General features: G+C 44.6%; 1 protein-coding gene across 6 annotated transcripts; it reads right to left on the minus strand.

Moving 5' to 3' along the window:
• Positions 1-610: 610 nt before the first annotated feature.
• PPOX (protoporphyrinogen oxidase) lies at positions 611-14870 on the minus strand. 6 transcript variants are annotated; one of them, XM_070950718.1, is made up of 13 exons: positions 14825-14870; positions 13349-13446; positions 11033-11167; positions 9783-9898; positions 8784-8916; positions 7284-7428; positions 5818-6008; positions 4699-4759; positions 4403-4521; positions 3555-3668; positions 2357-2506; positions 1871-1913; positions 611-998 (listed from the first exon to the last, which is right to left on the minus strand). In XM_070950718.1, exons 2-13 carry the CDS (start codon positions 13433-13435, stop codon positions 862-864), a joined length of 1431 nt encoding a protein of 476 aa, XP_070806819.1. In that variant the 5' UTR covers positions 13436-13446; positions 14825-14870; the 3' UTR covers positions 611-861. The 6 variants fall into 6 exon arrangements, with proteins under 6 accessions (XP_070806819.1, XP_070806821.1, XP_070806817.1 ...); XM_070950720.1 differs by having other exon boundaries at positions 14829-14861; XM_070950716.1 differs by lacking the exon at positions 14825-14870 and adding an exon at positions 14744-14805 and having other exon boundaries at positions 5818-6005.
• Between the last annotated feature and the right edge of the window lie 975 nt (positions 14871-15845).

Genomic DNA, 15845 nt, shown 5'->3' on the forward strand with positions numbered 1-15845 from the left:
AGCCTTCATTCTTTTGTATATTTTATACAAAGTCAGCTTATTGCCCCCACAAACTGGGTCCTCATTTAACCGACCTTAGAAAGGATGGAAGGCTGAGTCAACCTTGAGCCTTGGAGAGATTCGAACCTGCAGAAATTGCAGGCAGCTGTGTTAATAACAGGGTGCATTAAACCACTGTACTACCAAGGCTTTCTTTTTAAATGCAATGCAAACCGAGTTAGGTGTCGTCAACCAGTTTGGCGAAAGCTACCGTGTTTTCCCGAAAATAAGATCCTTATTATTTATTTTTTTGACCCCCGAAATAAGCGCTTGGCCTTATTTTCGGGGAGGTCTTATTATTTTGGGGCGCGTGGAGCAAGACGGGACTCCTCTTGCCGTCTTACCTGATTTCCAGCTCTCTCTCCCTAACCCTAACCAGAAGAAATGGCGGGGACCGGCTGCACATGTGGTTAAATATTTTCAGGAAGGGCATATTATCCAGGGAGGTCTTATTTTTGGGGAAACACGGTAGTTGCCCCAAAAGAAGAGAGGGGTGTCAACTTATTCTCCAAAGCACCAGAAAACAGGACAAGAAGCAACGGATGGAAACTCACCAAGGAGAGAAGCAACCTGGAACTCAGGAGAAATTTATTGAAAGCTCGAACAATTAACCCGTGGAACGCCTTGCCACTAGAAGTTGTAGATGCTCCATCACTGGAGGTTTTTAAGAAGAGATTGGATAACAATTTGTCCGGAATCGCATCGGGTCTCCTGCCTGACCTCCAAGGCCTCTTCCAGCTCTCTTATTCCGTTTATTCAACCCTTTCCTCGAGGAGTCCTCAAGAGAGGGCGGATCCCAGGAATCCAGAACTCGGCTCATGCTCAGGAGACGCCGCCCACGAGCTGAGCCACCGCCGTCTGGGCGCTGAAGATGCAATCGTTGACGGAGACCCCGGCGTAAGAAGCTCCCGCCAAACTAAGGGGCAGATTGTGTTGCTTCAATTGGGAAGTAGCACTTTCTGGAAAAGAAAAAAGAAAGAAAAAAAAAGAAAGGGAAAGGAAGGAAAGGAAAGGAAAAGAGAAGGGAAGGGAAAGAAAAGGAAAGGAAAGGAAAGAAAGGGGGAAGGAAAGAAAGGAAAGGAAAAGAGAAGGGAAAGGAAAGGAAGGGGGAAGGAAAGAAAAGAGAAGGGAAGAAAAAGAAGGGAAGGGGAAGGAAGGAAAGGATAAGAGAAGGAAACGAAGGAAAGGAAAGAAGGAAAGGAAAAGGGAAGGGAAAGGAAAGGAGAAAGGGAAAGGGAGGGAAGGAAAGAAGGAAAGGAAAGAAGGGAAGGGAAGAAAAGAAAAAAAGGAAAGGGGAAAGAGAAAAGCAAAGGAAAGAAAGGAAAAAAGGAAAGGAAAGAAAAAGCGAAGGGAAAGGAAAGGAAAAGAGAAGGAAAAGGAAAGGAAGGGAAAGGAAAGGGGGAAGGAAAGAAAAGGGAAGGGAAAGGAAAGGAAGGGAAGAAAAGAAAGGGAAGGGGAAGGAAGGAAAGAATAAGAGAAGGAAACGAAGGAAAGGAAAGAAGGAAAGGAAAGGAAAAGAGAAGGGAAAGGAAAGGAGAAAGGGAAAGGGAGGGAAGGAAAGAAGGAAAGGGAAGAAAAGAAAAAAGGAAGGGGAAAGAAAGAAGAAAAGCAAAGGAAAGAAAGGAAAAAAAGGAAAGGAAAGAAAAAGAGAAGGGAAGGGAAGAGGAAGGAAAGGAAATTGCAATTGAGACCAGGATCGCCGTTGCTAAACAAGGCAGTTTTTAAATGACTCACATCCAATTTTACGCCCTGCTTTGTCTTGGTCGTTAAGCAAATAATCCCTTTCGTCATTAAGGGAGCTTGGCCCCAAAACCCAGACTTAAAAACTTACCCATGTGTTTCCAGTGGCCCAGCGTGTACTGGGGAATGCAGGACTAAACAAGAAAGGGAAAAAAAATTCACAAAGTTATTTGAGTCTGATTGGAGAGAAAAAAATAATATATATTTTTTTTTAAAGAGACTGGACTGGTTAGTCCTCGACTTATGGCCACAAGGGAGCCCCCCCATTTCTGCTGCTCAGCCAGTTGAATGAGTTTTGCCCCGTTTTGTGACCTTCCTTGCCACAGTGGTTAAGGGATAAGCGAGTAACTCGGCTGCTAAGTGAATCTGGCTCCCCCCACCCGGAAAAGGGGATCATGTGATCTCTCGGGCCACTGCAACCGTCATAAATACGAGCCAGTTGCCCAGGATCTGTATTTGGATCATGTGACCATGGGGGGGGTTGAAATTGCAAGTCAGAAGCGCAATCTTGAATTAAAGAGAAGAATCGCGGCTCGATTTAATGCAAATAAATCGTCCGAGGGTTCGAAGAACTCACCTTATGGACTTTAACGATGGAGCGAACAGGCTCGGCCGAGATTCCAAGGTGTTTCTTGACAGCCTCCTGAGCTCTGCTTAACAACTCGCTGTGAGGAATTGTGTCGGGGTCACCCAGGTGTGATGTAAACCAGGCGCCACCGAGCATCACCTGATAATCGGAAAAATAAAAACAGCCATCTTAAAGGATGCTGGCTGGGGGATTCTGGGAGTCAAAGTCCATCTGTCTTAAAGGATGCTGGCTGGGGGATTCTGGGAGTTGAAGTCCACCTGTCTTAAAGGAGGCTGGCTGGGGGATTCTGGGAGTTGAAGTCCAACCATCTTAAAGGATGCTGGCTGGGGGATTCTGGGAGTTGAAGTCCAACCATCTTAAAGGATGCTGGCTGGGGGATTCTGGGAGTTGAAGTCCATCTGTCTTAAAGGAGGCTGGCTGGGGGATTCTGGGAGTCGAAGTCCACCTGTCTTAAAGCATGCTGGCTGGGGGATTCTGGGAGTCGAAGTCCAACCATCTTAAAGGATCCTGGCTGGGGTGTTCTGGGAGTTGACGTCCACCTGTCTTAAAGGATCCTGGCTGGGGAATTCTGGGAGTTGAAGTCCAACCATCTTAAAGTGGGTTGAGAAAGAATGCTATAGGGCTGTGATGGTGAACCTATGGCACAGGTGGCACGTGGAACCATATCGGTGGGCATGTGAGCTCAGCTCCCTCCGGGGGGGGTGGGGAAGGCCATTTTCGCCCTCCCAAGACTCCTAGAAAGGCTCTGGCGCCTGGGGAGAGCGAAAAATGGGCCTTCTGGGCCCATCGGAAGTCGGCAAACGGGCCATTTCGGGCCTCCGGAGGGCCTCTTGTGGGTGGGGAAGGCTGTTTTCGTCCTCCCCAGGCTCCTAGGAAGCCTTTGGAGACTGGGGAGGGCGAAAAACGGGCCTACTGAGCCATCACGTGCCAAAAGCAGGGGGGTCGCGCACACATGCGCGGGGGGCCAGGGTGCATAGAATTATGGGGGTGGGCATGCATATGCACGAAACCCCCCCACGCAACCCCCGCTTTTGGCATGCAATGGCAAAAAGGTTAGCCATCACTGGTATAGGGAAAAGTAAATTAGCCATAATTCCACCATTAGTGAGGTCACCTCATTGCACATCGAAAATCCGACAAGAAGGAGCGAAAAATTAAAAGACCACAACCCCCCCACGCTTCGTACCGTCAGTCGAGTGGCGGAGTCTTTGCTACCGTTCTGTTCGGGAAATGCCACCGAGTCGTAAACGATGCCCAACAGCGGACGATCCTCGAACGACGGCACCAAGTGGCCAAATCCCTGGAAAAGTTTTTTTAAAAAATGAAATTTAAAAAAAATTCACTGCTCCGTAGGTTCTTCGGAAGCCTTACCCAAAAGATCCACGAAAGTAATACAGGTGTGTCGCTGCGTTTTTGTAGTTACCAGATGAGCTAATATTTTTGGATTTTCAGACTTTCCGTAGCTTGCCAAATTTCTTATCAGTAAGCTAACTACGCATGTCCGCATTCCTTTCTTTCCTTCTACACTCTTTCTTTGTTCTCCTGCCAAGAGGTCTGGCTGCAGAGAGGTGGCTGGCAGGAACGTTGCCAAAATGTAATTATTTAGATAGTGAGATGTTTTATTTTCTTTATAACAAATAAATGAGTTTTTCTTAGAAAAATTTATTTATTTTATAAATAAATAAATTTTATTTTCTTGCAAAAGTATGCTTCAAGGGAAAAGTCTCGATCCATGTCTCTAAATCAAGGTGCAATTACCCAAAAGCAGAACGGAATTAATTAGCACCCTGACAAGGTGATCGTTGACAATTGGGACCGGAACATCCGTCGCTAAACAAGGCAGTCATTAAATGAGTCGGAGCCTGTTTCAGGACCCTTTTGGATGCGGTCCTTAAGCAAATCACCATGGTTGTTAAACGAATTTGGTTCCCCCCCCCCCCCCCAGTGTGACTTGCTGTGGGTGGGATTTAAGTCTTTTTCGGTGTCTGTTTTTTTTTTCCTTTCTTGGAATCACATCAGCCAAAATACGTTTACCGTAACGGGAAGTTGCACGTTTTCGTATTGTAGATTCACCACCGCGACGGAAACGGCTTGGATGGCTAGCAGGTCCTGGATAAGGGGTTCGAATCCGGCAGGGAGCAAGTTAGCCAGATCTGGGAGGAAGAAAGAAAGAAAGAAAAAAAAAAAGCTGTAATATCAGGTATTTTTTTTCAGATGGGCCCTCGCAAGTTTCTAGTCCTCAAGGCAATCAACCACGTAACATTGCTTCATCTTAGGTTGCAATTTCCTGCAAACAGGTGTGTGTGGGAGGAAAGAGCCGTTTCTCCTACCTCTGGCGGGCAAAGCGCTGATCACATGATCGGCCTCCACGGTGCCGTCCTGCAGCGCGATCTACGGAAAAATAAAACACCGTCAGCTCTAACGTTCTGTGGCCGACTCAGTCTGCTTACGTGCTATTCGGGACGTGGATTCCCCGAAGCTAGAAATCTAGCTCGCCTTCAACCGAGCCTGATAAACTACATTTCTAAGAGCAAGGATGATGATTATTATTTTAATCGATAGGGAGTTTCCTTCTTGCTAGCGCCCAGATGAAACGACACGGCTTCTGTGCGCCATTGTATGGAGACCCCAAAGTTGGGAGAAATGATACCCATCTTTGCAATCATCATCGTCATTTAATGACCCTATAAATAATCCCTTGCAGAGTAGAGTCCGGGCAACTGAATGGAGCTAGCAGAGTGTTTTTTAATGGCCGGATGCTTTTCCTGTTGCCGATGAGGAGTTTTGTTCAGCAGATATATTCTCGGTGTGCCCAGAGAGAGGAATATCTGCCTCTACCTAGGATTGAACTCACAGCCTCCTGATTGTGAGGCCAGAGCTCCACTTCTAGGCTATTGTAGTTTTTAATTTAAGGGCCAAATTTTTTAATATATTTTAAACTGTTTTTTAAATTTTGTGGGTATATGTTGTTTTAATATGGCTGTACACCGCCCTGAGTCCTTCGGGAGAAAGGCGGTATAAAAATTTAATAAATAATAATAATGATAATATCACGCCATTCCTCTGAATGGTCACTGTGAACTGTTGTAAGTCAAGGACTACCTGTAGATCATCATCATCATCATCATCATCTTTATCTTTAACAATCCCATAATCCCTTGCGGGGTGGAGTCTGGGCAACTGAATGGAGCTACCAGAATGTTTTTTAATGGCCAGATGCCTTTCCTGTCGCCGATGAGGAGTTTTGTTCAGCAGATATATTCTCGGTGTACCCAGACAGAGAAATATCTGCCTCTACCTAGGATCGAACTCACGGCCTCCCATGATTGCCGGGCGAGAGTTCCACACCACGATACCAATCTTTGCAGCCCCTAGGATGGAAAACTGGGGGGAGGAGGGGGGATAGGGGACACCCCCTCCCCAAATCCCCTTTTGGGTCTTCTCCCTACCTGCCAGGATCCCGAGGCTGTTCTGTCCAGCCGCTTCACCGGGGCGTTGCAGTGGATTTCGACCCCTCGCTCTCTTAAGAAGGAAGCTAAAGTTTGGGGAAGGGTCTCCAGTCCGCCACGCAGGGACCACTGGCTCCAGCTTTCTTCCCGGGCCTGGCGGATCAGCTGGCAATCCACCGGGGAAGTTTCTTCTGGAAGGAAAACAGAAGGGAATCTGGAAACGCTTCCTCGCTTGGTCAAACCTGTTTAGGGGTCACCCCCCCCTCCAAACCACCAAGAAGAGACTGGACTACCATCTGTCAAAAATGGCGGGGGGGGGGGTTGGACTAGATGACCTACAAGGTCCCTTCCAACTCTTGTTAATCTGTATCTGTATAGCACCACCTTCTCCTTCTCTTCCTCCAGTCTGTTTAATATTGGTAAATTGGCACTCTGTCGGCAGAGGTGCTTATGCCCTTCTCCAGCAGGCAGAAATTCAACAGGTAACTGCTCGGCTTCTCTTTCATCACCCAAACCTGTCCCATCCTAGGATTAGCCAAATCTTAATCCTCGATTTACAACCGTAACGGAGACTGGTATTTTGGTCGCTAAGCGAGGCAGTTGCTTAATGAGCTGCGCCCAAATATTTTACGACTTTTTTTTGCCCTGGTTGTTAGGTAAAATCACTGGTTGTTAACTGAATCCGTTAAGCCAATCCGGCTTCCTCCATTGCTGGTTGGGTGCCGGCGGGGGAAAAAGTCCCAAACGGAGATCGTGTGAGCTTGGGCTGCGGCCATTTTGTTTTATCTTAAATTATGGATGTTCCTCTGTTAAAAGGATGGTTTGGATGACTGGTGTGGCCCGTCAGCAGCCTGTGCAGCTAGTAGCCGATTCCGACAGCGAGGAGGCTGGTGTGGCGCTGCGCCAGCAGCCTGTGCAGCTGGCGCTCGAGTCAGACAATGAGGAGGCTGGAGAAGATGTGGTGCCAGAGGCGGAGATTCAGCCAGGGCCTTCAGAACCTCCAGAAGCTCCCATAAGTGAAGAGGAAGAAGAGGAGGAGCCTCTTCTCGATGCACGGGCACGCAGAGCTGCCAAAAGGCAGGAGTGGCTCCTCAGGAGGAGGTCTCCTCGAGAGTAAGGCTTGGGGCTAATTGGCCACTCCCTTAGCCTATTTAAGGAGGAACCCCGACTGAAGCAATTTGCAGGGAACAACTTCGTTCACATTCCTTCGCGTCTTGATCTTGTTCTCTTATCAGCTTCCTGCAAATTGCTTCTGGGCATTCTGCCAACCATAGTAAGATTACGATTATTTATTCTTTGGATTCTTGTAGGCTGTTAATGAAGTTAATTAACAGCCTTTGTTCGTAAAAGACTGATTTAATTTAGTAAACTTAAGGTTTGTACAGACTTTGTGTGTGCTGCGTTCTTTGCGGTCCGTAGCTGGGGCAGAAGAATGACCTTTCCCACCCACCCCCTTAAAAACTCACTTTTGGCACGGATCATGCCCAACATAACTGAACCATGTTTCCGCTCAGCCAGGAATAAAGTCGGGAAACAGGAACGGATGCTCAACGCTCGGGAATCTCCCGCAAAAACTCCCCGGCAGAGACTATCTATAGTTATATCAGCCATCTGAGAAGAGAAAACAACACCAAATTAAAGACATTCCTCGATTTACGGACATTCCTTAGCAACCAATAGAGGCATTGGGAGTCAGGCAACATATACATTTAATAAATAATATGATTATATTACGTTGGCTAGTCTGATTTTCCCCAGGCTGAAGCGGCCAATAAGTTATTCTACATTTCTCTAGTCTCCCATCATCCCGTACAGAAAGAAATATTACTTTAAAAGACGGACAGCCTCCCCTGCATCGAGCTGATAAGGCAGGAGGATTCCCACCCTGTCCTCCTTCCTCTTTGCCCCACCTTTCAAAATACCAGCCTTAACAAAAATACTCTTTATTTTTTTAAAAGAAAAGTTCTCCTCTGGTTTAAGCTTCGTTACCATTTCCCCACAATTTTCTTCTGCTTTTGCACAATGCTGCCCCAAACCCTGACACCCTAAATTTCTGCATGCGGGGGTTGTTTTGCAAGGCAGCACCACAGAAAGACTACGGGGACAAAGCTTCCTCGTTTCATCATCATCATCATCATCATCATCATCATCATCATCATCATCATCATCATTATTATTATTATTTTCCCTGTACTTTGAAAATTGAGCTTTTCTATTTAATTTTTATTTTTCTTGTGTTTGGAAAACGAACTTTCCAGTTGATTTTCTATATTTGTTTCCTGCGTTTGGAAAATGTGCTTCTCGGTTTATTTTCTATTTTTCCCTGTGTTTGGAAAATGAACTTCCCCAGTTTAATTTTTTATTTTTTTCCTGTGTTTGGAAAATGGGCTTCTTGGTTTATTTTCTGTTTTCCCTGGGTTTGGAAAATGAACTTCCCCAGTTTAATTTTTTATTTTTTTCCTGTGTTTGGAAAAATGGGCTTCTCTGTTTATTTTCTATGTTTTCCCCGGGTTTGGAAAATGAACTTCCCCAGTTTAATTTTTAATTTTTTCCCTGTGTTTGGAAAAATGTGCTTCTCGGTTTATTTTCTATGTTTTCCCTGGGTTTGGAAAATGAACTTCCCCAGTTTAATTTTTTATTTTTTTCCCCTGTGTTTTAATTTAAGAGGATGCGGAAACTTAGCGAGTGAATTTTCTCCTGGAAAAAAAAATGCCTTATTTTTTTGCACAAGAAGCACAGAGATTAAAAGGCAGAAGGGCAGAGCTAAGAGTTGGGCGGAAAACAGGGTGACCTCCAAAACAAAGAGATTTTTTGGAGTGTGAGTTAAGAAGGGTTTCCTGGCTCGTGGAAATTTATTTATTTATTTATTTTATTTTATTGGTTTGATTTATATGCCGCCCTTTTCTGGAGACTCAGGGCGGCTTACAATGCGTTAAGCAATAGCCTTCATACTTTCGTATATATACCTCCTGGCCAAAACGACGGGCCACGAAAGCGTGGATGGTCTCATCCGGTTCCTTTCCACGAGGGGCAAACAGTTCCTTCAACCCACTCCAGATGAAAGGACTGGAGAACGGAGGCACCGTCTGGAAAATGCCCCTGAAACAGAAGAAATGTTGTCGATGGAGGAGCATATTTGTAGCTCGGGGTTGAAAAGAGGGGTCCTTGGTGGTCTCTGAGCTTGCTGGTTTTCTTGCAGACGTCTCATGACCCAGTTAAGTAACAGCATCAGTGGCAGAATGGAGTTGGCTTGAGGAGTGGAGGGAGGAGGAGGAAGAGGAGGGGAAAGAGGAGAAGGAGGAGGAGGAGGAGAAGGAGAAGGAGGAGAAGAAGGAGAAGGAGAAGGAGGAGGAGGAGGAGGAGAAGAAGAAGGAGAAAGAAGAAGGAGAAGGAGAAGAAGGAGGAGGAGAAGGAGAAGGAGAAGAAGGAGAAGGAAAAGAAGAAGAAGGAGGAGGAGGAGGAGGAGAAGGAAAAGAAGAAGGAGGAGGAGGAGGAGGAGGAGGAGGAGACGACAACTGTGGGGTCTTTGGTGCTCTCTATAAGCTTATTTTCTTGCAGACGTTTTATGACCCAACTAGGTAACATCATCAGTGCTAGAAAGGAATGGGGATTGTGGAGTGGAGGAGGAGGAAGGAACGGGAGGCGGCTTGTGATGTCCTTGGTGCTCTCTGAACTTGGAGGTTTTCTTGCAGACGTTTTATGACCCAACTAGGTAACATCATCAGTGCTTGTGTGCTCAGAGGCTTTAAGCACTGAGGATGTTACTTAGCTGGGTCATAAAACGTCTGCAAGAAAATAAGCTTATAGAGATAAGCTTACAAAACGTCCGCAAGAAAACCTCCAAACCTCAGAGAGCGCCAAGGACCCCACACAGCAATATTATTGTTAGTGCAAAAGAAAAAGGATGCATTTTCTCCTCCCTATACAAAACAAAACTATTGGATTTTGTGGAAGGATGAACGTACTTAATGCCGGAAGGGAGTTTGTGAAGGGAACCTCCAACGTAGAGGTAGCGATTTTTCGAAGCTGGATGGTTTCCTGGAACGGGAAGAACGTCGGCTTCTAACCCAAGCTCCGAAATCTAGAATAAAATCACGACATCGTTGCATTTGCACCAGGAAATGTCACCGTAATTTCAAAGTGGGATGATCTCTCTCTCTCTCTCTCTCCCCCCCCCCCTCTTTCTTTCTCTTTTTCACTCTCTCTCTGTTTCTTTTTTTTCACTCTTTCTCTTTCTCTTTCTTTTCTTTCTCTTTCTCACTGTTTCTTTCTCACTTTTTTCTTTTTCTTTCTCTCACTTTGTTTCTCTTTCTCTCTCTCTTTGTTTCTCTTTCACTCTTTTTCACTTTCTGTTTCTGTTTCTCTTTTTTGTTTCTTTTCTTTCTCTTTTCTTTCTCTCTTTCTCTCTTTTTCACTCTTTCTCTCTCTCTCCGTGTTTGTTTCTCTGTTTCTGTTTCTTTCTTTTCTTTCTCTCTCGTTCCCTCTCTCTTCCCATTTCTCTTACTCTCTCACTTTCTCTTTTTCTCGTTCTGTTTCTTTCTTGTTCACTCTCTCTTTCGATTCCTGTTTCTCTCTTTCTCTTTTTTCTTTCTCTCACTGTTTCTCTTTCTGTTTCTCTTTCTCTCTTTTTCACTTTCTGTTTGTCTCTCTTTTTCTGTTTGTTTCTTTCTCTTTTCTTTCTCTCATTCTGTTTTTCTTTCTCTTTTTCTCTTTGTTTCTTTCTTTTTCACTCTTTCGATTCTTCTGTTTCTTTCTTTTTCTTTGTTTCTCTTTCACTCTCTTTTTCACTCTTTCTTTCTGTTTCTGTTTCTCTTTTTCACTCTCTCTTTCTCTCCCTCTATTTCTCTCTCTCTCACACACACACCCCTTGCACACACAGCAACACAACTGGGACCACAATTTCCTTTGCTGAGCAAGCCAACCACTAAGAAAATCAACCAGATTGCTGTTTTTGTTGCTGGATTCACTTAACAACTCGCCTGGTTGTTAAGTGAATCCGGCTTTCCCCATCAACCCTGCTTGCTGGAGGCCTCCAGGGAAGGTCACAAAAAGGGGATTGACACTTAGATTTGGATCACATGACTCTGAGGATGCTGCGATGGTCGTAAGGGTGAGGACTATTTCCAAGTCGCTTTTTTTTTCAGCGCCGTTGCAACTTCAAATAAGTCGTTCTAATTCGAGGACTACGCTTGGCTCAATCACCTGAACAACCTACCATCAGAAGGGTGTTTTTCCCTACAAGTCCGGCAGGTCGGATCCCTCGGGGGCCGTGTTCGAAAACAGCCCCATCTTCTGTCTGGGTGGAATGAATCCAGCCCCCCAACCGATTGCTGCCCTCCAAAAGGGTGACCTGTATTTGGGGGTGGGGGGGAGAGCCAGGAAAAAGAGAACAATAAGATAATACAACACATAGATTGAGTTGGTTGTGGAGTGGTACAATGCGGTGGCCTAGAGGTAGAGCTCTCGCCTGACAATCAGGAGGCGGTGAGTTCGATCCTAGGCAGTGGCAGATATTTCTCTCTCTCTGGGCACCATGAGAATATTATCTGCTAAACAAAACTCCGCCCTGGCAACAGGAAAGGCATCCGGCCATTAATCCGGCTAGCTCCATTCAGTTGCCCAAACTCCACCTCGCAAGGGATTAAATGATGATGATGATAGATTGAGTTAGTCGTACGTCAAGGACTTCCTGTACAGTTGTTTTGGCCCTGATTTATTTATTTATTTTATTTTATTTTTTTATTTTATTTTATTTTATTTTATTTTATTTTATTTTATTATTTTATTTTATTTTATTTTATTTTATTTTATTTTATTTTATTTTATTTTATTTTTTATTTTATTTTATTTATTATTTTATTTTATTTTATTTTATTTTATTTTATTTTATTTTATTTTATTTTATTTTATTTTTTTATTTTATTATTTTATTTTATTTTATTTTATTTTATTTTATTTTATTTTATTTTATTTATTTTATTTATTTTATTTTATTTTATTTTATTTTATTTTATTTTATTTTATTTTATTTTATTTCTATACCGCCCTTCTCCCGAAGGACTCAGGGAGGTGTACAGCCTGATTAAAAGCACAAAGACAGACAAAATTTAAAAATAATTAAAATTATTAAATGATCGGCTCAATTTAAAACCCCAAATTTAAAGTCCCATTTTTAAAACCCAATTAAAATCTGTGAGTCGTTTTAAGAATCCTCTCTTTCCCCTCCTCTTAATTTCCAACAGGCCAAAACACCCATACAGGTAGGTAGTCCTCGGCGTACGACCAAAATGAAGCCCCAAATGTCCGTTGCCAAATTAGTTTTGCCTCCATTTTACGGCCTTTTCTTGCCACAGTGGATAAGCGAATCACTGCAATTAAGTCAGTAACGTGAATCCGGCTTCCCCATCGAGTTAGTTTGTCGGAAAGGATCACCAAAGGAGACCTGCACTGCGACCGTCATAAATATAGAGTCGGTTGCCAAGCGTTCAAAAGTTCGATCCTGTGAACATGGGGATGCTGCAACAGTCGTTAAGTGTGAAAAAGGGTCATAAGGAGCCTGAGTGGCGTAGGAGGCTAATGCCTCCTACTAAGGCAGCATTTAACATCCAGCTGCCTACAATTACTGTGAGTTCAATTCTCACCAGGCTCAAGGTTGACTCAGCCTTCCATCCTTTCTAAGGTGGGTAAAATGAGGATCCGGTTTGTGGGGGCAATAAGCTCAACTTTGTATAAAATATACAAAAGTATGAAGGCTAATGCTTAATGCATTGTAAGCCGCCCTGAGTCTCCGGAGAAGGGCGGAATATAAAAATAAATAAAAATAAATAAAATAAAATAAAATAAGTCACTTTTTTTAAAAATGCCATTGTAACTTCGGTCACCCAATGAACTGTTGTTAAATTCCAAAATTTTCATCGCTAAGCCAGACAGTTGTTATCATTTAATATAGGCTGCAGCTCAAGCAAAGGACACGGTGGCTCAGGGGCAAAGACGCTGAGCTCGTCGATCGAAAGGTCGGCAGTTCAGCGGTTCGAATCCCGACTGCCGCGTTAACGGGGTGAGTTCCCGTTCCTTGTCCCAGCTTCTGCCAACCTAGCAGTTCGAAAGCAGGTAAAAAATGCAAGTAGAAAAACAGGGACCCCCTTTGATGGGAAGGGAACAGCGTTCCGTGCGCCTTTGGTGTTGAGTCATGCTGGCCATATGGCCACAGAGACGTCTTCGGACAGCGCTGGCTCTTTGGCTTTGAAACGGAGATGAGCACCGCCCCCTAGAGTCAGGAACGACTAGAACGTATGTGCGAGGGGAACCTTTACCTTTTTGTATATTAGATGTGACATGGCTTATTTCACAAATGTATCTGATGTAGGCCAAAGCCTCGATTTTATATTTTGAATATTAGATGTGACGTGGGTTATTTTGCAAATGGAGTTCAACCCCTTTCCTAAGTTTTATATTCTATAAATAAAAGACCGATCTTTGACAGCAATCAATCACACTGATTGACTGACTGGTTCAAGGGGCAAGTTCTCACCTTAGATGCTAGCGAGCTTCTGGCAAGGTAATAGGAAGCGGCGAGGCCCGTCACTCCTCCACCCAGGACAGCTACTTTCAGCTGCATCAGAAGGAAATCTGAAAGAAGACAGGATGCGATCAAGTTGGGTTTCCAAAAATCCCGGGGAATTCCCCCAAACTGGGTAAAAGTGATTTTTCTTTTTGTTTTTCCTTCTCCTCTTCCCTTGCTACTCCTTCTCCTTCCTTCCTTCCTTCCACCCTTCCACTCCTCTCTTTTCCTCCTCCCCCTTGTTTCTCCTTCCTTCCTTCCTCTCTTCCCTTGCTTCTCCTTCTCCTTCCTTCCTTCCTTCTCCTCTTCCCCCTTCCCCCTCCCCCTTGCTACTCCTTCCTTCCTTCCTTCTTTCCTTCCACCCTTCCACTCCTCTCCCTTCCTCCTCCCCCTTGCTTCTCCTTCTTTCCTTCCTTCCTTGTCCTCCTTTCCTTCTCCTCTTCCCCCTTCCTCCTCCCCTTGCTTCTCCTTCCTTCCTCCTTCCTTCCTTCCTTCCTTCGATGTAGGGTCTCCTGCTTAAGCAGGGGGTTGGACTCCAAAACCTCCAAGTTCCCTTCCAACTCTGTTATGAGGGAGGGAGGAAGGGAAAGAGGAAGGGAGGAAGAAAGGTGGGAAGTGGAAGGAAGAGATGGGAAGAGGGAGAAAGGGGTGGGGAGAGAGGGAAAGAAGGAAGGAAGGCAGGAAGGAAGGAATGAAGGAAGGAAGGCAGGAAGGAAGGAAAAGTAGTAAAATCAGAAGCTGATCCGCATGCAGCTTTAACTTCTGTAAGCTGCCTTGAGTCACCATGGGCGAATAGATGGTAATATATGTATGTATGTCTATATCTATCTATATCTATATCTATATTTCTATATCTCTACATATATATATAAATAAATAAATTTACTATTATTTCCACCTCTTATTACCATGGGCGAATAGGCGGCAATATGAAAGAAAGAAAGAAAGAAAGAAAGAAAGAAAGAAAGAAAGAAAGAAAGAAAGAAAGAAAGAAAGAAAGAAAGAAAGAAAGAAAGAAAGAAAGAAAGAAACCAAACTAACCAACTAACTAACTATTATTTCCACCTCTTATTATTAGATTCTCCCCTCCCACCCAGCCTCGGTCCCTCCTGCTAGGAGTCCATTTTACACACACACGTCTTAACTCTCACTTCTTACGGATCTTCCCTTTCTGAACCATGCAGGCAGGGCGTTAATCCGTGAAGCTTTGGGGTTGCACCGATCCTGGATTGAATAATCCCTCTCCCATCCCTAATCCTAGATAAAATGCCTTTTTTTCCCTGCCTTCCAACCCACCCAGAGGGGTCAATATCCACCTCCAGCAAGCTTTCCTCCCCCTCCCCCGCTTTTTTCCTCTCTCCTGACCCCAAATCCCGCCTTCTCCAGCTCCCGGGTGCATTCAGACGACCAGCGATGACACGCGTGTCGCGGCGGCCCCCCTCTAACCTGCCTTTCCCACGCGGAGCGAACTCAAGAGCTTCCAGTCCCCTCGACCAAGGGCATCTGCGATGCGAGCTCCGCCCTCTCCGGCCGGGATTGGTCGAAACGATAGATGACGTAACGCCTCCCTGATTGGACCGATGGCCTCCAATCGGAGGCCTCGCGGGGCGTGGGCGGGGCCGTGGGCGGCGACTTTGGAATGTTGACGGAAGTGGTGAGAAATTGCATTGAGCAATTTTTATTTTCTTTTATTCTCAAGACTTTTAATTTAAAAAAAAATAAAAAAAAATTTAATTAAGCAAATCGATCAGATCTAATAAAGAGTTCCTACCGGTAATCTAACAAGAGATAAATTCATGAGGACTAGGATTTTTAGCTCCTTTTGACATGATCTTAAGGTGCGATCGCACAACACTGCAGGGTTGTTGTGCGGTTTTGAATTATATTTGCGTTATAAATTAATACCATTATTCATCATCTCGGTTCTTCTACTAGTTAAAGAATTATATTTTGGCTCACGAGAGTTTCCAATGAACCACCTGCTGTCCCTATTCACTGAATGCTATTTTTAAAAAATATTCAGGCCATGACTATAGACTTCCTCTGTCGCTGGAGGTTCTACATCCCGAGTGAGCTCATGTGCTAATCTGACCCCAATGAGGCGGTTCCGGATGGTTTGCAAGGACTACCGTAAATTCAGAATACAGGGATTTTTAAAAAATTTACTAATATCAATGAAATGATATTATAAATATTATTAACTTTATATGCCTCCTATCTCATTACCTGGTTTCAGAATTGCGCCGGAATTACTACAAACCCCCCCCCCTACACACATGCACTCAGAGAAATAGACACACAAACACAGACTTTTATCCTAGAGCAGGGGTCAGCAACCTGCAGCTCTGGAGCCGCATGTGGCTCTTTCACCCCTCTGCTGCTGCTCCTTGTCACTCAAAATATGCATCACAGCCGCCAATGTGCGACACTTGCCGGCACGCGATTTATTGAGCTTTCCAATCCCCGG

Source organism: Pituophis catenifer, unplaced genomic scaffold (assembly GCF_029215685.1).
Source record: "Pituophis catenifer annectens isolate HBS135680 unplaced genomic scaffold, rPitCat1.0.hap2 SCAF_10, whole genome shotgun sequence".
In the NCBI taxonomy this organism is placed as follows: domain Eukaryota; kingdom Metazoa; phylum Chordata; class Lepidosauria; order Squamata; family Colubridae; genus Pituophis; species Pituophis catenifer.

Excerpts from the sequence above, each read along its gene's own strand:
- PPOX (XM_070950715.1), bottom strand. The coding sequence starts at position 14,777 with ATGCACCCGGGAGCTGGAGAAGGCGGGATTTGGG. Across the intron at positions 11,168-13,348 it reads GAAGCTCGCTAGCATCTAAG|GTCACCCTTTTGGAGGGCAG; the intron begins GTGAGAACTTGC and ends CCCCAAATACAG. Across the intron at positions 999-1,870 it reads GGGCCACTGGAAACACATGG|AAAGTGCTACTTCCCAATTG; the intron begins GTAAGTTTTTAA and ends TTTCTTTTCCAG.